The 23,248-nt window shown below is 40.1% G+C and overlaps 1 protein-coding gene across 1 annotated transcript; it reads left to right on the top strand.

Moving 5' to 3' along the window:
- Positions 1-45: 45 nt before the first annotated feature.
- Positions 46-15,576, top strand: trhra (thyrotropin-releasing hormone receptor a). The gene is made up of 2 exons (XM_012872872.3): positions 46-1,439; positions 14,981-15,576. Exons 1-2 carry the CDS (start codon positions 633-635, stop codon positions 15,419-15,421), a joined length of 1,248 nt encoding a protein of 415 aa, XP_012728326.2. The 5' UTR covers positions 46-632; the 3' UTR covers positions 15,422-15,576.
- Positions 15,577-23,248: the final 7,672 nt, after the last annotated feature.

The raw sequence follows: 23,248 nt of genomic DNA, 5'->3' as shown, positions 1-23,248 counted from the left end.
ATCTGCCATTGGCTGGTGGCGCGGTTCACTGTCATGCACTCTGTCAAGTTGTGAGCGCAGAGACGGGAGCCAAGCGCGAGCACAGAGAAGGCAGAGCAGGAGTTTGTCCGAGTTGAGCGCGTGCCAGAACATGCGTGACATTTAAACGCACGCGCCGCAAATTGTTGTTTGTTCACAAAGATGCGCTCGCGCCAGCCTCGTTGCGCGCTCAGCTCGGTGGCGCAAACATAGTTGGCGGCTCCAGTGCGTCACCGCGAGGCTCTCAGGAGCAGAGAGAGGGGCTCTGCAGAAAGCTCTCAGTCATCAGTGAGACAGGAGCAGGAGCGGGGCGCGAAGCTGCCCGCAACACATCCTCTCACCCGACTGCAAACTTCCACCGCCAGTCTGTTTTATGGCTGCACGGCATGCGCACAGGAGAATTATCTGCCGGCTTTGCGAGCACCGTGTCATTTTCTCCATGAGGAGGAAAAAAACTTCCAGGAGTGGATGAAATCAAGTATTTTTCTGTTTAATAAAGAGATTCCTTTTTCTGCCTCAGTTTTGTAGACATTTAAAGTATATTTTTTCTTCTCTTCTTCAATGCTCAATGTAATTTTTTCCCAAAGCGCACAGAGCCACAACCTCTCTCCGCGATGGAAAACCTCACGGTGGATGACATGACTCTGGAGAATGACACGTCGGCGCAGAACAACCAGACTCAGGGCGTTTGGACCGACTATTCCGTTGAATACAAAGTGGCCAGCGTGTTCCTGGTGTCGCTCATTTGCGGCGTGGGCATCGTGGGCAACGTGATGGTCATCCTGGTGGTCCTGACCACCAAGCACATGCGGACCCCCACCAACTGTTACCTGGTGAGCCTGGCGGTCGCCGACCTCATGGTGCTGACGGCCGCCGGGCTGCCCAACATCAGCGAGGCCCTGTGCGGGCAGTGGGTGTACGGCTACGCGGGCTGCCTCGGCATCACCTACTTCCAGTACCTAGGGATAAACGCGTCCTCCTGCTCCATCACCGCCTTCACCGTGGAGCGCTACATCGCCATCTGCCACCCCATCAAAGCCCAGTTCATGTGCACCTTATCCAGGGCGAAGAAGATCATCATGCTGGTGTGGGCTCTCACCTCGGTCTACTGCGTCATGTGGCTCTTTCTGTCAGACACTAAAACGACGGTGTACGACAACGTGGCGCTCCTCACCTGCGCCTACAAGGTGTCCAGGAACCACTACCTGCCCATCTACTTCACGGATTTCACCGTTTTTTACGTGCTGCCCCTCATGCTGGCCACGGTTCTGTACGGGCTCATCGCCAGGATCCTCTTCCTCAACCCGCTGCCGTCCGACCCCAAGAGCGGAAGCAAGAAGTGGAAGAGGGAGGCGAGCCAGGGCGGCAGGATGATCAGCACCAGCTCCTCCAGCAGCACCACGGCTGCCTCCCGCAGACAGGTGGGCTCCTGTTTACTCGCTCGCTCTCTGGGTAATGATGTGGATGGGACAGAGCAGCTCCTGCTGGGCCACATGGTCAGAAAAACCTGTGGGTTTTATTTCTGACCTGTGGCCCAGCTGGCCAAAATCAGCTCGGATTGTTGGGGAGAAAAAGAAAACTCTATTTCCAACACTCAGAAAGAGATTTTGATTGAGCTAGCTGCTCACTCATCTTCTTATTTTAAAAATATTCTTTAAGTAGAAAAACTAAAACAGACACAGAAAATGTCTATTTTATAGTAAATGTATCGTAAACAAGAATATATTAATAATAAAGTATAAAAATGAGTACAAAAAAACCCTGGAAAGTGCTAAAATAAAAAGGAATTTTGGAGCGAGTTAAATATTAGCCGATAAAATTTGGAAAAAACATGTCCTATAACAATCAAATTCTGTCAATATTAAGTCTCGTTTGTTGAGAAATTTTAAGTTGAGGGTCTTTGGGTCAGCTGTTATTGTGTGTGGTGTTGCTCAGCAGATAATGGTAAGCCTGACATGCACAATATTCGTATTAATTGTATTTAGAACTGGACAATTTAATCACTGATTAAATCATTGTCACAATAACAAGTTCAATGTTAATATTACAGAGGATAAGACAACACTGATGCTTAATCGAACTTGATTGAACTCGCTAAACTGCAAACAGCTGTTGTGGAGAGTTTTAAGTATTCGCCGATGAAGTTGTTTATATTCTAACCAAGCACGCTACTGTAATCTTCTAACGTCATGCTCAATAATGGTTGAGTTCTAATATTTACTACTTTTTCCTATTGCCTAAACATCCTGCTATTGAATAGGGTTCTGATTAGAACTTGAGTGAAGATGCTTCAAACTGCTTTGGTTCCTATTAATAATTTGTGGTCCGCAGGGGGTAAGGCTGATTTTTTTTACAGACTCAAGTTATGGATGAACATATCAACCTGAAGAAAACGAGAGAATGTAAGACGTATGTTAGAGCTTTAATTGCTTAGCGACAGTGTTGATGCCAGCTTAAACTTGTTATCAATACGTTACAAAAAAGAGTTTTGGAGTGAATTAAATGAAAGGTATTTAAATTATTTGAATTTCATTTGTAAATGTAGTGTTTCATAATGGCTACTGTCTGGTAACAATGGTGAATCTATTTTGTTTAGAATTTAGGTGTATATGTGTGTGTTGGTTACATTTGTATGGATTGTGTTGTGAATGGATCTCTCTTAATAAAGGCTCAATAGGTTAATAAAAGTTAAGAACCAATCATCAGGCTTGTGGTCGGGAAAGCCTTTATGTTGTAGCGAGAATTGTAGTTTATATCCAGTTGGAACTGGTTTAACAACAGCACAAATGCTCAAATCTAAACTGGCAGCAAGCTGTGCTCCTTAACCTCGATGGAGTCCGCATGGACAGCACATCTTAGCTGAGCTTGTCTAGGGGAGATTTTACACATGGCCTTGTTAGAATAGATTTAGACAGTTTATTACAATTTCAGTATTCCCCCCCCCCCCCCCCAATATCACATGCCAACTTTCAGTTTTTCTGTGGCTCTTTCTGTTGGATTACAACCCATATTAGCACCATCATGTCAATAATAGGAATTTAGCAAATTTAGTGGAGTGTAGTTGAGCTGTTAATCTTACAAATGTTTTTGTTTGCTATTGATTAAAATCTTCCCAGATAAAATGTATGCAAATTGGTGATTGTTCTGGTTAATTCAATGATTGCGATCAAATGGGTAAAAGAAACCTGATTTTATTGTGCCACAGTTTTGGTTCAATTAGGATAAAGGCCGAATGTTTCAAATTTGTATAATATTGGGGGCTAACAATGATAAGGACTCCTTGACCCGAAACAGCCATGGAAAGAGGTAAAGAGCTCCATAGACATCCAGCCTTGAGGGGATATATCACTACGTTCACCCACTGAAGCAGTTTTTTTTTCATAGCATGTAAGACCTGATATTATATGCTAGCATTAGGGTTGGATTGGAATTTAAAGTACCTTCTGTTTTTAATAAGATAAATATAATATGAGAACAATGCCTCCTCTACAATATAAATTCTTTCATGAATTTCATTTTAAATCAGCATATTACATTTCTTCCTTTTTAGAGTTTCTATCCATTTTTGCCCAATTTAGTCAAACTGTAGAAATTATAGTCTTATATTTGTGACATGAATTAGACACTCAGAAATGCTCTTTATTAGCAATCTGTTGAATGCAATAAACAAATACAGTATAAGTGAATAAGGGGGAAAAAAGGGAAGCGTCAATATGTTTATGTCCAAAATAATAGAAAAAGCACCTTGTGTGCTATTATTGTGTAGTTTTCACTTGAAAAGAACACCAACAAATGCAGTCAGTAACACAATACCTCAGCTCTAAGCCAAATGACTTATCCTGGGCTCTTTGGAGGAGGTCACACCTGGCAGAATTTAAAACACAATAATCCCCTCCTTATCAGCAGCTTGAAGTGGGATTTTTAGATCGATACGCCCAAAATGTACACTCTGAAATGGGATGAAAGATAAGACACAATCGTATTGCAGCCAGCCCCTAAACTGTGCTGTTATTGAACCCAGTTGCCCAGTACTTTTTATGCTACTTCTGTTTCAGACATTGCGGGTGGCCTCTAAATGCAACTATTTGTAAAGACAGGCAGCTAAACAAAGGGTCAAGTGTCAAAAAGTGTTTTTTTTTTTATGTTTGTATTCCTCCTTCCTACTATGTTTTTGACATTCAGCTCACCACAGTACTGCCAGCACCCAGTCACTGTCACGAGTGCAGTGGAGTGCAAACACAGCCAGAATCTCCCTATTTTACTGTTGGTAAGAAGGTCATCTGTACCTTGGAAACTTAACCAGCACGTATATTTTACTTAGAGAAACGTTTTATACTCTCTGAAAAATGTTGGGTTCAGAACTACCCATTTACAGCACATTATAAAAAGGCATGGCAACCCCTTTCATTTCCACTTCATTTACAGGGGTAAAAATAGAAAATGACCCAACACGAAGGCCCTAGAATGAAGGCGGCACTTTATCATTTAGCCAGAAGTTTTGGATGCAGTTTGCCAGGGCAGAGTGTGAAGCATTTTGATGTGTAAACTTTTTCAGCGTCATAATTCATCATTTAATTCACATAATTCAACCTCTAACTCACATTTCCTTTTGACTTTAACGGTAATTCATTTTAATTCACTGACATCTGCTTTCAGTCATCGGCAGTGGAAAGGGAATCAATAACCCCCGTTAAATATGTTTCCAAGTTTTGGACGTGGCCCGCTCTGAGGCATGGATAAAAACCACAACACTGAATCAAGAACAGGTTTTAAGCTAAGACATGAGGGGCTGCTGCTGTGTGGTTGCTTTATACTCTTATGGAAAAGTATTCCATCCCTTGGCCCTTCATGTAGAGCTTTATGAGTTATGTTAACTGGCCCTGCATTATGAAGTGGAAACTGTAAAAACTGTAGGGTTAAAAAGAGCGTCATTTGGATGACGTTGCGTTTGGGCCGGAATTAATTTAACTCCACAGAGTTGGGGTAGGGGTTTGATCCTGCAGCCGTTTGGGTTTCAGCCTGAGAAATTGCTTACAGTGTCCAATATTGAGAGAATAACCCCTAACTTGCATTAATTTATCTGTGTGTTAAAATGAATGAATTTTATATTTTAGTTAAATTCCCTTTTTTTATGTTGACAAAGTTTTGAACTCAGGTCTTATATGTTATTAATTTCCTAGTTTATGCGGAAGTCACAGTATAAAGTCTTTCAAATTAGCATTATTGTGCATTCATTTATTTTATTATTTGCAGAATATTAAGTTTAAAATGCTTATCTGTGAAGAGAATTCTTCTTCTCTAACAAAACAAACTTGAGTCGCAGTTTTTGAGCTAGGGTTTGGTTAAAATATAATATAAAGCCAGCATTTTAAAATTAAGCCAGCACTATTTTGAGTCTATTTGAACTAAGTGATAAGACTGTAGCGTAAGGTCAAAGTGTAGCTACTCTTTATTTATCTTGTTCACTTTCCTTGAACACCGTTAGATAGGAGTTAAACCACAGTCCAAGTCTGTTTTTTTGTCCTTTTTTTAAAAAAAAAGACCTTCAATAGTTAATTTGTTTGTTTATTTGTTTGTTTTCACCCAGTTTAAAGTGAAGCAGAATGCTCTAAGGGCAAAGACCCACCAGGCTGTCTCAGATAGTCAGCGGCGGGAGACGTTTGTTTATCTGATGAGGTTTGACGCCCTCCTGGAATGAGGAGGGTGGGGTCCCCTGAGGGAGCTCCATGCCTTGTTGGATAGTCAAATCAGTTAACCCCTGCGCGAATAGGCTTTGGGCTCTTTCTTTTTTCTTTTTTTTTTCTCCATCAGTTTAGCCAACAAATCCTGGTTTTCAGCATTAACCTGCTCATTGTGGATGCCAGCAGAAGTCCATCCCCGCCGTGTAACCATGTTACTCAAAGGTCAAGAAGTAATGAGGATTTACCTTAAACTCGTGTTCTTCCTTTCATATTAAATAAAGGTGAGCATATGAGCACATACTGGTGTGGTCTAGTAATTCACCTGTGCATTTGAATAAGTAATGTGCTTAAGAACTAAAACGACCTGCTTTTATACTTTTATGATAGGCAGGGTGACGGGGGATTGCTTGCAAGCCTTTTAATGGGGTACGTTTATTCTCCTCCTTAATTTCCTCCTGGATAAATACCATGCAACATATACTATAGATCAGGTGGGGCTCACGTAGGGACAAAAAAGCCTTGACTGAGTGGCCCATCAGCAGAGAGACACAGAGAGCAGGGCTGAATAATTAGACTCTATTCTTTATAGCATTAGCCGGTCTCTGAACGGCTCCTTATCCGTATCATTTGCTACAGTAAGATTATGTGTGCATTCTAAAAGCTGTTGGGTTAGAAACAACCCAATTAGGGTTATTTTTTCAACAAGGTCTTGGGTAAAATATGGACAGGGCTGATTTAAAACAACGGGGTTGGGTTATAACTTTGAGTCAGCCAACTGGGTTAGATATACAATCCAAAAATGGGGGATGACCGTGTAACATTAAAGGCCTCGAAATACCTCTTCCAGTCCATGAAGGTCAGCTGCTTGGCCGTCGCAGATAAGCAGGACCCCGTATTCCTATTATTTATACAAGCCCATTCCACTTGATGCATTCCTCTTGGAGAAATACTGTTTCTGCCAAAGCTTGATGGGGCAATAATGCTGTTGACTGAGAGGAAAAGAAAATAAGAACCAAAAAGCTGGAATAAGGGGATTTCTCACCAGGAGTTCAGTGCAGCTTTTTGTGTCATTATGGTTTCTGACAGACAATTTTTTCCAAATGGGGAGAACACTAGTATTGCCCACTCTGTAATTCTTAAAAGTAAGCATTGTTGTTGTTGTTTTTTTCCACCTGTCATATAAAATGGTGAAAAACAGATTCCAGTTGCTGGCAAAGAGATATGAATGGAGCAGTTCTGAAGCCTTTATCATTGTCATAGCAAGGGAGTGGAATATTTAATTGTTGTCAAAGGCTCTGGCGTTATTCTTGGAAGAAAGGAGAGCCTATAATAGACGTCTGCAACCTTTACAGTCAAAAGAGCCTTTTTTGCCTTCTGTCCAGTTGAATAAGAATCGTCACAAATTTATGATTTATGATACTTGTGATTTTTGATAAATGTCTACAGTATGAAATATGGTGTATTTTTTTTTAAAAGAACCAGCATTTTATTTCATACTAAAGTTTTAAAATAAAAGATTTAAGGTTAAATAAAACGTTAACATTAAAACACTTTAGCAGAAAAAAAACATGGATACATTTCCTTTTATGGGAGGTTTATATTTGTGGATGATGATGGAGATAAAAAGCATGGTTTTCAACCAAATCAAAAGAAAACAGGTCTAAAGAATGTTACTGATACTTTTCATGTCATTCTTTAGTGAAAATTCAATACAATTATTCAATGAAAAACCGCTAAAAGCTTCAACTTTATATATGTATATATATATGAAGCTGCGATATACTGCGATAGACTGGCCACCTGTCCTTGGTGTACCCTGCCTCTCGCTCATTGATAGGCACCAGCACCCCAAGCTGCAGACCCTCAGTCTTTATCATGTGGAGCAAACATTCCAGGACAATTTCAGCAGTGAAACTGAAAGGGAGACTAACTATGTATCTTTAAAGATGCTTTAGGGAAAATTCCTGCAGAAGTCCAGAATGTCCACAGGAATGGAGCCAAAGGGTTTGAGGATGGTTTGGAATGTTTCCTTGGGAAGTGAAGGAATCCAGTAGATCAGGGATGGCCAACCCCAGTCCTCAAGACCTACTATACTGCCACCTTTAGATGATTCATTTCAGATCTGAATCAAGTAAATGGTTTTTAACAGGGCATCCACAGAGCTGAATAACACACTGCTGAGGGAACTCAGCCACTTGAGACAGGTGTCTAAAATTTGCAGGCCAGTAGTTCTCGAAGATGTGAGTTGGGCATCCCCGGAGTAGGTTCACAGATTCTCATATGAAGAATCTAGTTGAGGTTGGATGAGGTGGAGTGTGAGCTGTCAAATGCCAGAAGGAAATTGCAGAGAAGAAACACTGGTAAGGTGAATCATAGTCTTTTCAAAGACACAACTTTACGCTGTCCTCACGACTGAAATTAAATACAGAAGGAGGATGATGAGGGCGAAGAGCAACACGGCAGATTGGAGGCAGGAGACATTGAGAGCAGATGGTGAACATAGAACCACTGGCTCCATCCCCTAAGACCACCAGATCCTTAAATCTTCAAAATATCCCACAGTTTTGCTTGACTATTCCTTTTCATTGCTCTTGATGCACACAGTCATTGTGATCACAGATTTCTGGCTTGGACACAGATGTCCAAGGAGAGTTCTAGCAGTCCAAAGTGAGCAGATGCTAATGGCAATATCACAAAGGCCTTGTTGTTGAGCAGATCGTAGATGTGGCTGAAGGAATAAAATAGGCTTAAGGTTACTAACAGATCAGTTAAAAATAAATCCTTAAAACTTGAACTACTGTTTTGTTTAAAACACATTAACTTAAACAAAGACAACCACATACGTCACTTTACGTTAGTACGTCACTTTTGTGAAGACCTGGCAGAAATCTCTTAGAGTGACAGAAATGGCTTATATTCCTACATGTTATTATCCCAGAAAGGTGTCTACACATGTATGATTCTTTTTATCTTGTAAAGACCCCAATGTCTGCTCCTGGATGGGGAGAAGCAGGTGGACAGATGTCATGGTATTTTGCTAATGCTTGCCATCAAGCATCCATTTGCCCCATGCACCCAAGTACCTGTTAAAACATGTGGTTTCATTTAAATCTTTTCTTTCCTATTTTGTCACTTAAGGGTAGTGCTGCACTCACTGTGTCTAATGCCCTTCACTCACTGTTAACACTGACTGCTGGGTCCTCCAGTTACGCCCTCTGATGCAATTTACATACCTCTCAATGCTCTGAGTCTTAAAAAAATCCTATACAAATAGTAAGTGTCAGAACATAGGATTTTTATACGACAGACCAATACCAAGTAGTATTCAGAGTCAAATTCCTCAAATGCGTACACATATCTGGAAAAAAAAACTGATTCCTATTCTGATATAACTGTGTTGTGGACGGAAAATCGTTTTCACATTAATTTTAGAAATGAAAATAAAAATGTTGTATGGATTTGCATTCAGCTACCCTGAGTCAATACATGTAAGAACTATCGTCTGTGGAAATTAAAGCTTCACATCTCTACCAGCTTTGCACATCTAGAAACCATTTGAAAAATGACTTATTTTTAAAATAGCTCAGGTGCAGTCAGACTGAATGGAGAGTGTGAGTAATCCTAACTTTTTAAGTCTTGCTACAGATTCAAACATAGATTTAGGACTGGACTTTGACTAGGCCACTTAAACACATGAATAGGTTTTGACGTACTGTATTTGTGGGCCATAGCCATTTTAAAGGTCAGTTTGTCATGAAATGCAACAACTGAGAAAACTACAATCTCAAAAACTCTTCAGATCAACTTACCGTGCTTTACAGCTGCAGTTGGCTGTGAGAGAAAACCCACCCATGCTGGTATAAAACCTCCAGAGCTCAGGAGGCTGGTTAGATGCCATCAATGATCATTTTTATGGAAACTTGCATTCTCTGACACCTCAAGATATGGCTTAAAATTCATTATGTAAAAGTAATGAAAATTTCTAATGCAAAATTAATGTCCACTTGCTGAGCACGTGTTCCCAGCACTTAGCTGAGCAAGTGCTGGGAACATATAATGTTTGAAAAGCAATGCCATCTATGTCCAATATTTATTTTTTCTTTGCAATGATATAACAGTGCTCTCCTGGTTCCTGCCAACCAGTGCAGTGCACATGTGGGTAAGACTGTGGCACTGCCTTTTTCTCATAACCTTGAGCTGTATAAACATCGCAAAGTGTGTTTTAAGGCAACAGATCAAACTTCATATCCAATGTAATTTTTTCTGTTTTTGATTTAGAATTAGAAATGTTAGAAAAAAACGTAATATGTTTAATGTCTAATTAACGTTATTAAAGTTCCTGTTTACCCATAACCATTCTTAAAATACTGATGAACTCCCTGCATTTGCACCTAAGGAAGCAGCTTTGGTGAACTATCAGAATAGTCAAATGCGGCTTGTTATGCAACAATACAAGCCCATGATGGATTATTAAAGAGGTCAAGAAAGGACTTTCTGTCCTTGAAAACTGATTTTATGCAGCACACAGTCTAAGCTGACAGCAAGGTATACTGGAGTTGCTTATCAGTTAAAGGTATGCCGCCTGTCTTCTTCAACTCATCATCTTAATGCTTTTTACTCTGTACTGTCCTGTCAAAAGTACAATAAAAGCATTTCTGGGAAATGACAATATGCTGAGGGCTACAGCGTATGACCAGTACTCAAACTATTAAGAGTGCTTTACAAAAAACACAAATTATTTAAGTTAGTTGACATTTTTAATGAGTGAGACCTCAAATTGCTACATTAATGTGTGTGTGTATGTATACAAGGACCAAGTTTAATTCATTTCATTGGGGCTTTATGTAAAAGACCAATGCAAAGCACCAAGTAACCCCAGCCCTAAGTACAATATAAATGAGAAGTGGAAGAAAAATTATAGGTTTTACAAATACAAATCTAAAAATTGGCTACAGAAATATATTCAGCCCAGGGTTCCCCCCAAAATCTGGCTAAGCTTGGTGGTAGTTGCCGCTATGGCAGCCCACCGTGTTTTTGTTAACCAACATAACAAAGTACCAGGAAATTTGAAAATATGACTGTTTAATTATGTGGTGTTGTAAGTCATTAACAATACTTCAACAACTACAGAGTTTTAAAACAATGCACACTCTTAAAATACTTTTTAACAAACGCAAAAAAAATACAGCTGAAATAAACATCAATTGTTTACATTTAGATTTAATCCTAATTAAGTAATCAGACAGCACCATCTTGTCGTGCGCTAAATGCTTTTCAAAGGACCCCGCCGTTAAGCGCAAAATAACTACTAAAAAACCCGCGGAGTGTCATAAATGTGACCGTGACAACATGTCCTCCATGTATTTGGTACCAAGCTACTGCTAATAGCTAATAGCTACGGTCATCATGTGGAAAGGTTTTTGGCACTGTAAATTCTGTGAATCGTTTTTTTTTTGTTTTTTTTTCTGAATGTGCAGTGGCTTTTTTGGGCTCTAAAATAACCAACTATAAACACAAGTAAGAAGACCCACTCGCGCTGTTGCGCTACAGACACAATGAACCGGCTCAAATATCACTCCGCCCCTCTGCATACAGGCACGCTCCCTGACAGGCAGAGGGAGACAAGATGAGCAAACTAGCCATCTCTGCTGGGAGGACAGAGTAGTTGCTAGACTACACCGCCCTGTTTCTAACATAACACCAAATTAAACTTCACTGTTATTTTGAAATTTCACTCGGCAAAGAGTAGGAATGGTCCTCCATTTTAACAGATAATGCCAAATATAATGATATAAGGTTGTCTTTGCTTGTTTATACTCCTCTGCTGACAGCACGTCTTCAAATAGAAGACAGATAGTTTGGCCCCTTTTGGCTACCGAAATCAGGAATGGCGACACAACATGGCGTCTCCCGGGGGTGCAGCGCCACCTATTCATTTATAAACTACAAATACTAAGCTATGAGAACGCTTTTATTTTTGATGGGATGTTGTTAGATGTCAGAATATGTATTTTCATACAAGCAATACTTAGTTACAGACTGTCCCTTTAAAACAAGCAGTATAATGCTGGTCACATTTAAAAGTAAAATACATTTATAAGTAAAGTTCAAACAAGGAACCAACAACCTGATCACTTAAAAGCGAAATAATAAAGTCAGGGAACTCCTAGAAAAAGAGGTATGCTATACTTTACTATTTATGGACCGTTTCTATTTTTTTCGACAAGCTGCAGGCTGCATAAGCTACATGCAATCCTTTTGGGTTTTTCAAAGAACTCTTCCAGAGCCTTTTGGTAGTCCATCTCAATCACACAACATCCATTTATTTATATCCAATTGTATTGCTTACTTCTGTGTGCTGTCATCTCAATGCTAGTGTGAAAGTGGAGAGAGCCAATATGTGTATTTAGCACATCTAGCTTGTAAGCTGTGAAAGGAGCTTTAATGAAGACTCTGGTTGAGGATCGCTGAGTTGCCCGCTGGTTGTGGTTGTTTCAAACTAGACAAAGCATACCTAAGAAGGCCACGAAATACAAAAAAGGGTATTTAATGACAAATTTAATAACATTGTCTTGTTAAACCAACATAAAATTGGTGTTCATATTTCCATATAGCACAAAACGTGCTTGCCGTACTTGGCCTTGTGGATTCCTCTTGGTCAGCTGGGAAACGAGAGAGCTCACCATCTCCCCCACTGCTCCTCCGACTTCAGAAAAAGAAAGAGTCCTGTGTCCAACGTCTTTTGACCCTTTCTTTGTGACATATCACGTTATTCAAAAAAGTTGTTTGCTTGTAGACAAGTAGAGACAGCTAGGGGCTTTGAGTGTAGGGTGATAGGTCCCTATGAGCTCACGTATTGACCATAAAATGACACTACTGTGCTTTTAATGATCTCACCAAAGATACTCTTTGAAGTAGATTTGAAATAGATTTAAAATTAATGAACAAATGATGCTTAGCCTGGTGGTGGGTGGGTGGAAGTTGGTAGTGGGGGACAAGAAAAGTCTGGTGGCCAGCCGGGCCTATATTACAACACTCATATCTTTATGGACATTGCTCTATGCGCTGGTGCATAGTCACATTAGAAAAGAAAGAAGGCATCTCCAAACTTTTTTTCCCACATAGTTGGTAGCATGAAAATGTTCAGTCTTGGGATGCTGGACCATTAAGAGTTCCTTGCACTTGAACTAAGTGGCCAAGTTCAACCCATGTTAAACAGCCACACATCACATTCCCTCTGCACCAGACATTACGTTTGACACAATGCTGTCAGAGATGTCGCCCGGCATTGTCAAACCCAGACTTGTCCGTCTAATTTCCGGACAGAAGCGCATGATTCATCACTCCAGAAAACACATCTATGCTGCTCCAGTGCTAGCTTGCTTTTAACCATTGCATTTGACATTTATCTATGTCAATTCAGTTTTATTTATATAGCGCCAATTCACAACACGTGTCTCAAGGCACTTTACAAAAGTCAAATTCAATCAAATCATACAGATTGGTCAAACTTTTCCTGTCTAAGGAAACCCAGCAGATTGCATCAAGTTTTGACAAGCAGCATTCACTCCTAAAAGTTTGTAGTCTGTGGCGATGTAAGGCTTAAAGGCAGCTGCTCGGCCAAAGAAGCCTATTCCATGAGGTTCTCTATACAGTGTTTTAGATCTATCTGACGGCTACATGAAGAGTGGCAATTTGTAGCTTTTGACACTGCAGAAAAGTGGTAACCTCTGCACACTATGTCCCTCAGCATTTGCTGACCCCACTCTGTGATTTTGCATGGACTTCCTGAGTTGCTGTCATTCCCGATTTGTTTTAATAACGCTTACAGCTGACTGTGGATTATTTACTAGCGATTAAATTTCACAACTAGACTTTTGCACAGTTGGCATGTCATCTCGGTACCAGGCAGAAATTTACCGAATTAAAAGCTGTGGATGAATGAGAGAGAGAGCGAGGGAGAGAGACAGAGAGAGAGGGAGGGAGAAAAGGGTGATAGAGTGCATCCATAAACAACAATTCCCATGTCTTGACATAGATTCTCAACATAGGTCATGACTTTGCCATTCTTGAACATGAATTTATCAATAATCCTCTTTAACTGTCATTGCAAAATACATTTCAGTGAAATTCATCCCCTGCATTTACCCCTTTCCCTTAGGGAGCAGTGGGCTGCCACTGCACGGTGCCCATGGAGCATTGTGGGGCTAGGGGTATTGCTCGGATACTTAGAGTGGCAGTCTGTGGAATTTGAACCCAGAACCTTGCAGCCTCTCCAGGACTCAAGCTCCCTGCTCTCTAACCACTAGGTCACCCCCAAGCCCCCCACTGAATATGCTGTGATCTAAACCGTTTCATTGTACCTCTGTCTGTATGTTTAGGCCATATTTTCTGTTAGTAGGTGAAACACCACCCCAGTTCAAGATGTTTTCAAGACCCTAATTTGTTTAGTTGGGGGGGGGGTTGCCTTTATTTAGTACCTGTCATCATTCCATCCACTTTGAACAGTTTCCCTGTCCCTGTAGAAGAAAATCCTTCCCACAGGATGATGCTGTCACTACCATGTTTCACAGGAGAATGGTGTTCATAGTAATCTACAGTGTTAGTTTTCTCCCAACTTTTGCATGTAGGCTGAAAAGTTAAATTTGGTCCATTCAACTGTATCTCCTTCATTCTTTCCTGTGTTTACTGTGTCCCCACATAACTTTTAGCATACCCTAAGTATGACTTTTTATGACTTTCTTTAAAAAATGCTTTCTTCTTCCCAGCTTTCCATAACAGCCACATTTATGGAGTGCATAACTATCCTTTCAACAGATTATCCCACCTGAGCTGTGGACCCCAGCAGCTCCACCAGAGTTACTATGGGCCTGTTGGCTGCTGTCATGTGACCTAGAGCACAGCTCTGAGCTCAGACTTCCATAACAAAAAAACAAAAAACAAATACAGATATGACACCTACCTGATCAGACCTGGTTTTGGTTCTCTGATGTAGGATTTAATCTAGAGGGGTAATGTGGCTTTGTCTTTCAATCAATCTGCTGGTCCAAAGTGCTCTGCTATCAGATTCCAAAACAAGGAGGGAGGCTGTTTAATTTAGTGACAGTGCAGTGTTTCCAGTGGCCATCATGGGCGCTAAACCTGGAAGTTACAAGTCTGGCACCTAGTGGCTAAAAGTTACATGGAGCTGCTTTGATGAACAGATCCATTAAAAATAGTTGTATTTTCTGTTTGTCTTCCTGGTCTCTCTAACTGATGTTTACTGACTGATGTTTTACCAGGTGACGAAGATGCTTGCCGTGGTTGTAATCCTGTTCGCTTTACTCTGGATGCCCTACCGGACCTTAGTGGTGGTCAACTCCTTTCTAGACAAAGCCTACCTGGACAACTGGTTCCTGCTCTTCTGCCGTCTCTGCATCTACCTAAACAGTGCCATCAATCCAGTGATCTACAACGCCATGTCGCAGAAGTTCCGCACCGCCTTCAAGAAGCTGTGTCACTGTGGCCCCAAGCGCCTGGAGAAACCTGCGTCCTACAGCGTGGCGCTCACTTACAGTGTCATCAAGGAGACGTCCAACGGTGAAAGCCCAGACCATTTCACGACGGAAATGGACGAGCTGCATTCGCCGTGCGATCAGTACCTGCCTGCCGCAATTCTACCGAGTGCCAAAAAGATGCAGTACGTAGAGGCCTCGCTCTCTGGCAGAGAAGTCAATGCCTGAGTAGGGACGAATTTGGAAGGCGCACTAACATGTCCAGCTTTAGTTCTTTTTGTTGTAAATATGCCGTTTGATGGAACTGTTCGCCAGAAGTCGGTTTGCTGTCATGTTTTGTGGGCTTTGAATATTTTGCACAAAATAAATTAAGAGAACAATTATGAGAGGGTATATGTACATCTGTTGAGAGAGTATGCTTAGTTATTAGGAGAAAGCTTCATATGAGATAACTGATTACAGTAATTAATGCACACAGCACCTCTATGCTAATATAATTTATCCACCTATTTTGGACAGCCACTTTATCCTTGGAGGGTGTTTGGGGAGGCCGGTGCCTATTTTCTGTGGTAAATAGACAACATGACAACACATGGAAACAAAGGGATACAGAAGAAACAAACAAGTATACACACACTCATACCTAAGGGCAATTCAAAATGTCCAATTACCCAACATGCATGTTTTTGGAATGTGTAAAGAACCTGGCAAGAATCAACACGTGCATAGGCAGAATAAGCAAATTCAACACAGAGAAGGCTTCAGCTGGATTTTTAACCGAGGAGCTTCTTACTGAAAAAAAATTAGTTATGCTGCAGCCCTGCTATAAAAAAAGAGTCAACACTTGCCTTTGAAATAGATAGTTAGAGGATAAACTTTCATCTGTGGAATTTAGCAAAGGCATGACCAATCTGGTTAAAGCAGGTTTAACTACCAACTGCGGGATAAGATCAATAAGACAGGATAGGTCCTGTGAATGAAAAGATTAATAATTATTGTATGGGACAGGGGAGCATTTTATATGCTGCTTCAGTTCTCTAAAGAGTGATATGAAACGGCTGCTTGTACGGCTACAGCAAAAATCTCATTTCCCCCATTGTGCAGTATTTACACAGCATCAGAAGACACATTTGCAGATACTAATACTGTGCACACAGGGAAGGATCTACCAGGTACAGAGACAGATATTTTTTCTGTTCCCAAAAACTATTTGGCTTAAATAATCCTGCTCCTAAATAGCCAACTAGGATTCAAACCCAGGTTGTCTGTATCAAAGAGGCCGACTTTGCCCACTGGACGACCGGAATGATCCATTGTGACCACACGAAATTCGACAGCAGTCTCTAATTCACTCAAGCAGAATAACATATTTTGTGCTACATTTATCGTCTTTTTGGAAGCAGAAGAGTTTGTCTTTCATCTCTTTGACCAATCTTAAAAGTTCCATGCTATTACTACCAGCGCAGTATAGTCGGTGACTTGTCAGTAGTGCTTTGATGTCAGTGCAGTTGGTGACTGTAATTGAACAGATGACTGAGGCACTGTGTGTTATTTAAGAAGAAGCAAAATGAGAGATTTTAACCATTACATTTCTGGGGATCTTATCTAATCTTCTGATTTGTTTTATAGAAGCGTCAGCCCTGGGGGACTCTAGCTTGAGCCACTTATGCATTCACCTTCCTTTCCTTGATATACAGTCCAACAATGTGCCTCTAGAGAACAATTTACACACTGTGCACGTTTGACGCACGAAGCCAGGGGTACCACCACTGACACTAACGCTGCCTTGCTGATTTTTTCTAATAAAAAAAGAAATTGCCAGCAGATATATAGTTCAATGAGCTATTGAGATAGCAGCACAAGGGCTCAAAGGTGTGCTGGCTGATGCTTTATTTGATCGAGAATAAGAGACGCAGGTTTTAACCGGCTTATTTAAACATGGCCCTTTGAAGAATTTTTATCAACTTAAAAGCAGTCTTTAAACAAGAGCTGGGAATAAGCTAGCTTTGTTCTGTATTGAGGGTGTGAATTTTTTTTAGGTAAGGTCCCGCTGGGGTTAGTGATGACTACCCCAAAATCATTAGCTGGCAGAAAGCAAATAACATTTTTTTTTCTTATCTGTGTTTATTGCATAATATTTAGTCCATGTATGTTACAGGTAAATGTTTTGTCCATACAGCTGGGATACCTTCATTTCCACAGTGAGAGTGATAACCGCGACAAGCAGTGGAAAATACAGCGGGACAAGCACTCATTATGAGTCAACTAGTATTCATTTTAGGCCCTTGAGGATGTATTTGACTTCCTTTAAGAGTGGAATGATCACACAACAAAAAACTTCAATGATTTTCCAAATCAGCAATTTCTTACATAAGTTCTTACATAAGTTCCCACCTATCTACGAAGATCACATATGCATTTGGGTTCAGATTAAGGTGGCCAACAAAAAAAAAATAAAAAAAATAATTGAAATATGCCAATTTGATTTAAAGTTGATTGAAACTGAGCAGCTGGCACACAACTTTTCACAGCAGCAGTGCAGATGCTCAGAATCACAGCCTCTCCTTTCCCTTGCAGCAACCCTTCTGAACAATTACCTTCTGGGCAAAAAGGCAAAAAGCTCAGTTATTTTGCCATGAAGGCAGACAAAAAAAGCCAAAGAATGACATTATTTTTTTTTTATTTAACCTTTATTTAAATAGGTATTCTCATTGAGATCCAACATCTCATTTTCAAGAAAGAGCTGTTTGATAACAATCTAAACAATCTCTGAGGCGAGCTGTGCTACGAAGTGCGGCCACAAAGCTCTACAATGCTGGCAAGGCATCTTGAAGACAGATGCTCTGATGTTTAAGAGAAACTTTAAAATGTCAATCCAGCTCCTATATTTGCAACATGAACGTTTTAAATATGTACAATCTACTGTTATCTGTTTAAATATTAGCAATCTACTGACAGCGCCATTACTGTTGGCCTTGAGCCAAGGTCCTGGGCTGAGATGCATTTTTCCACCGCTTTAATTTCTAGCCATTCAGTGAGAGTTTGAATTGATGCGGGGGAAACGTCCAGCTTCAGACAGCTCCGTCAAGTACAAAATGGTAAGGGACAAAATGGCCAGCCGATACCCCTTATGTTACTCCTCTGGTAGAAAACAAGTTAGTGGCCTAGATGGCTGATAGTAAATCTAAAATAAATACCAGGGGCTGAACAGCGGCACAGTTGTTAGAGCCCCTGCCTTGCAGCAAGAACGTCCTTGGTTTGAATCCTGGCCTGTGGTCTTCCTGCATGGAGGTAGCATGTTCTCCCTGTGCATGCGTGGGTTCTCTCTGGGTACTCCATCATGACCATTGAGTTAGGTGGGTTCGCTAAATTGCCCATTGGTGTTAGTAGGAGTGTGTGCTTAGTTGTTTGAAATATTCTTATTGTGATAACCTTAGCTCAGATATATACATACATCCCTACTAATATGTGGTTAAATGTCCCTGACCAAATCACAGACATATAATCTGTTATTTGTAGTGTCAACAAGCTTCTGGGTAATATCTGGCTGGATGTCTTGGTAGCATTGTTGGAATTAATGCAAGTTTGTTGGTTTCTTGGTACTGATCTGTCTTTTAAGAATTGTCTATTCATTTTCAAATTAGTGCCATTTAAGACTCTTGACGTTAACCTACTTTATCAATCCCTCGAAAAAGTCTCGATGTGTGTTTGGTATCGTTGTTCTGCTGGAACATCAAAATTATCTTCAAGTTCCAACGATTTAACTCTCTAGCCAAGGTAAAGTTAGGGAAGTTGGAGGAATCCATCTTCATTATTCAGCGCTACTGGCAGCAAAAACAAACCCACAGCATATCGTCACCTCCACCATGCTTGGCCATCTATAAAGTATTGCTTTAGGTTTCAATCTTCTAGACATATTTATTTTTACTGTGGCCAAATTGTTCAGTCTTTGTCTTGTAAACCTTTCTCCATAGGTCATTTTGTCAGTTCGGTTGCTGACTAATTTTAGCCATGTTTGAAGGTGATTGTTTTGCAGCAGGGGCTTCTTCCTCATTCAGGATGCTTTTGAGGTCAAAGCCATGTGAAACTTATTGATCAAACATCCAACCAGAATTATACCAGAGCCCTTTGGATGGCTACAAAAGGTGTGGATAAGGAAAATGTTCCCAAATGTAAGATGGGGTGTGTGCATATATGTCTCAAAGGTAGGTTGAATTTTAATTTATAGTTTTGTGTGGATTGTAGAAAGTCTACAATAAATTCAAACTTATGCTTTTTTTATGCTTTTTTTGATACTCATTGAATGTTGTTTAATGATCATCCCACTCTGGAAAAAAAATGCTTAAGGCATCCTCAAAAGCCCACAAATGATCATACTCAAGAACGTTTCTCCAGGAAAGTTTCTAATTTTCAGATCAAGTTGTTAAGTTAGTATTATCTAAACCGTGTTGTCCTAATGTTTCATATTACAGCCTGTCTTCTGCCGGGGTTTTACAAGTGCTGCAAAATTCCTCCCGCTTTGTGCATCCCAGTCCCCACCTGAAGCCATGTAATCCAAATTAATCCAAATGTACACCGGCGTGACATTTTAATTTTGCTTCTGGAGGTAAAACGCAGATGTCGAATCGCGTGACCTTTAAAGATGGACTTGGCACAGAAGGAGGCAGATATATTAGACACTCACTTAAACCTGCTGTGTCAATTTAGAATCACCTGAATGCTAATGATTTCTGCAGGGACTTGTTCGATTAGTCCTCTAATGTGGCAGACACACCAAAGCCCTGGTGTTGCTGTGAAGAGGACCCCTATGTGTGCTGTGTAGAGAGCCTGTGAAGGTCAGGGAGCATTGTGTTATAATGAGGGAGAAGTGTAGTTCTCAGAAGCAGCTGGGTGTTTTTTTTTATTTTTTTTTTGGTTAAAATTGCTTTTGTTTCATTAATTCACTTTACTGGGTTGAGATAGCAGAACGCAACACCTTCCTTTGATTTATCTGCTCAGCGAAACTCCACAAATCAATGACGGAATGTGTAAATAGACAGTAACAAGATGCCGTAGTGATGACTTGATGAAACCCACAGTGCATATGTGGTCGTATTCAATAACTCAGAATATGCGTTCAGACGAGGCCTATTTGTCAGATTAAAACTACATTTTGTAAAATAATCCTTCAGGCAGGCATTTCAGAAACCCCACAAATCTGTATTAAAAATGTTATTTTTTGATTGGTCTTATGTTGTGTTCTAATATTAAATGTTGCGTTTTCATTAGCAGTAAGCGGAAAATCATCTTAATAAACAGAAATGCAGGCTTGAATACACCAGTATGTCTGTAATTAATCTACATAAGGTGTTTCACTTGGTGAATTGAGTTACTGACATAAATTAACTTTTCAATAATATTCTACTTTACTGGATATGACTGTGTGGCTCAGTATAGTCCGCCTGTATAGGAGGACTTTTAGAACCCCTCTGAACTTCTTTCTTTGTTTGTAATTTACTCATAAAGCTGTTGGGTTTGAAATTGCCAGCTGTTGTAGCCCAGTCCTGGGTCAAATATGGACCATCTAAGTCAGCGTTAATTTAACAAAGCCAGGTGGGGTTATTATGAGTTAAATAACTTAGCTTAACCTACTGGTTTAAAGCTTTTATGGTTTTCACATGTTTTCTTCTGTTATACTCCCTAAAGAGTATACAAAAGCTGTATACAAAAGATCACACATTTTGATCAGAGTATTTCTGTTTAAGCTGAGTAATGTCTAATATTTGAGCTAACAGGGCATACAAAAATAATTGTCCCTAAACTGGATTACTAATTAATAACATTTTGGGTCACGATGAATTATTTTAATGTTTAGTTTAATTCTATATTTATAATGACCAAATTGAGAAAAGAAAATCAATGACATGTTTGATATGGCATTTGTTGAGAAACAGTTAAATCTGGAGAGCAATACAGTATTGCCTATATGGATTTTATGATCAATACCTTAAGTGTTGTAGTTTCAGTGTGAGCTAAAGTCATTATCACACCCAACCGATGTTAACGTTATTCTGCCAATTTGACCACATTTTATTTCATCATGCAGAAGAAGTTTGAACTCTGTGAAGAATGATGAGGCTCCTTCTTTAACCCCATAAACTTGGTCACAATTTCTGACCTCATGTTTGATTGAAACTACCCACCTTCTCTCACAAAAAAATCCAGCAAACAATGGTACAAAAATGAACCTAGTGGTGTTTGTGTCTGATGGTCCCTTAGAAGATAATAATATAGAACTGAAGAAACAGACCTGCTTCATAATGAACAGCTGTTTTTGTTTTTGCCTAAATTGTGAAGCTATTTGAAATCTTTTGTGCCGTGCAATGTGAATTTCATGGAGTATTGTATTTTTAAATGTGCTTAAAAAGCCTGTTTTGATCTCTTGCTTAAACAGTTTCAATCCAGTGGGTGAAAGCTAATTTTGAAAGTAGGATAGATGAGAATATATGGAAACTAAAAACTGTGGTTTGTAAAGTACCTCACGAGTTTTTGCATATTTGTTCAATTATCATTCTGTTAAATCTTTATTTTTTTATTATTTTACTTTTGACATACCAAAAACCTGTGATTGGCCAACTGTTGTGTTCTGCATGCAGGTTGCAGCAAAAACACAAGCTTTTGTAAAATGGGCACAAACTACGTAAGTAAATGGAGTTGTTCTTTGCACGTTTGTAGTTTTTCTCTGCTCCTGCTGCTCGATGGATTGTTTGGATATTTTGTATAGTTTTTTTGTCAGTATTAAACAGTAATTGAATCTCATTGTGGATGATGTGATATTATTGCATCTCATTGCAGCAAGATTTCTTCCATTTCAGCTCTCCACACCTACACCACTTATGAGCCATTACCAGCGCTCCTTGCCACAGCTGAATCATCCAAGACTCGTGCCATGAATCAAGCGCAGAGCTACCCTAAGCAAAGACCAGCCGTGGAGGCATCAATCATTATTGCTGATAGCTTCACTTTGGAGTAACTTAGCTTGTGGTGGCCTGACTCCAAACAAATTAATCTTCTTAAAGCAATCAGGGGCCCACTGAAAAGGCAGCACAAACATTGTTGACGCGCGTGTGCCTTTTACGTTGACCCGAGTTACGTCACGCCGCCTATCTGTTCTAAGCAGAAGACAGTAATTGTTTTTACATCACTAATATGCAATAGAAAATACATTTACCACATGCAGTTTCAGGATTGTGTCACTCCTAGAGAGATAATATCAACTGTGGGAAGAGTCAAATGGTGATTGGCATAATCCTTTACACACCCTTGTTCTCTTTTAGGTCTTTAGAGCCTCACAGCTATATTAGGGCACAAAACTCACACTATTTTAGAAGTTCACATGAGCTTTACATTCCTGAAAAGGATCTTCAGAACTGAGTTTTTATTTTTATTTTTTTTGTATTCATCATATATGGCCCAGCCTGAGTCTGACTTTTAGTCCTGTGCTGGGAGTCGGATCCAAGTGATCCTAGTGCTGTGTTTCTGTCTGCAATTCTCTCTCTTTTTATGTTCTTTAGCTTCAGCTAAATTTGACAAATTTCTGATAAGTGTGACAAATTGGTCTTTTAGAAGGTTATTATTGGCAGGTCTACAGCCTATTAGTACAGTTTAAAAAGAAATCCCACAGTTCCTGCAAAGGATGTCTGCTCCCTTTGATGCGATATATAGTTCTTCAATCAGAGAAGGTGAAATAAAGTTTAGCGGAAAGTTCAAACTGGAAGACTCGCCCCCCCCCCCCCGAACACACCTGTTTCTATTGATCACCTGGTCATGCGGCGACGTCCCAGCCAATCTGCATCAAGTCCTCATCCTATCATCACACAATACTTTGCTTATAAGGCTCTTCATTCATGGATTTTTTGTTCTTCAGCTGAGCTTCTACCCTCCTCCACCCCATCTCCTCCCTCACGCTCATAGGCTTCACCTCACTCCTTCTCTCCTCCATCCGGAAGATTTCACTAACCCTAATCCTACAATTAACATCCAAACTCAAAGACATTGTCGACTTTCACGTCTTCT

Source organism: Fundulus heteroclitus, chromosome 3 (genome assembly GCF_011125445.2).
Source record: "Fundulus heteroclitus isolate FHET01 chromosome 3, MU-UCD_Fhet_4.1, whole genome shotgun sequence".
Lineage (NCBI taxonomy): Eukaryota > Metazoa > Chordata > Actinopteri > Cyprinodontiformes > Fundulidae > Fundulus > Fundulus heteroclitus.
This window is presented reverse-complemented; position numbering and strand designations above follow the sequence as displayed.

Coding starts and splice junctions, on each gene's coding strand:
- trhra (XM_012872872.3), top strand. CDS start 633: ATGGAAAACCTCACGGTGGATGACATGACTCTGGAGAATGACACGTCG. Junction 1,440..14,980: donor CGGCTGCCTCCCGCAGACAG/GTGGGCTCCTGT, acceptor ATGTTTTACCAG/GTGACGAAGATGCTTGCCGT.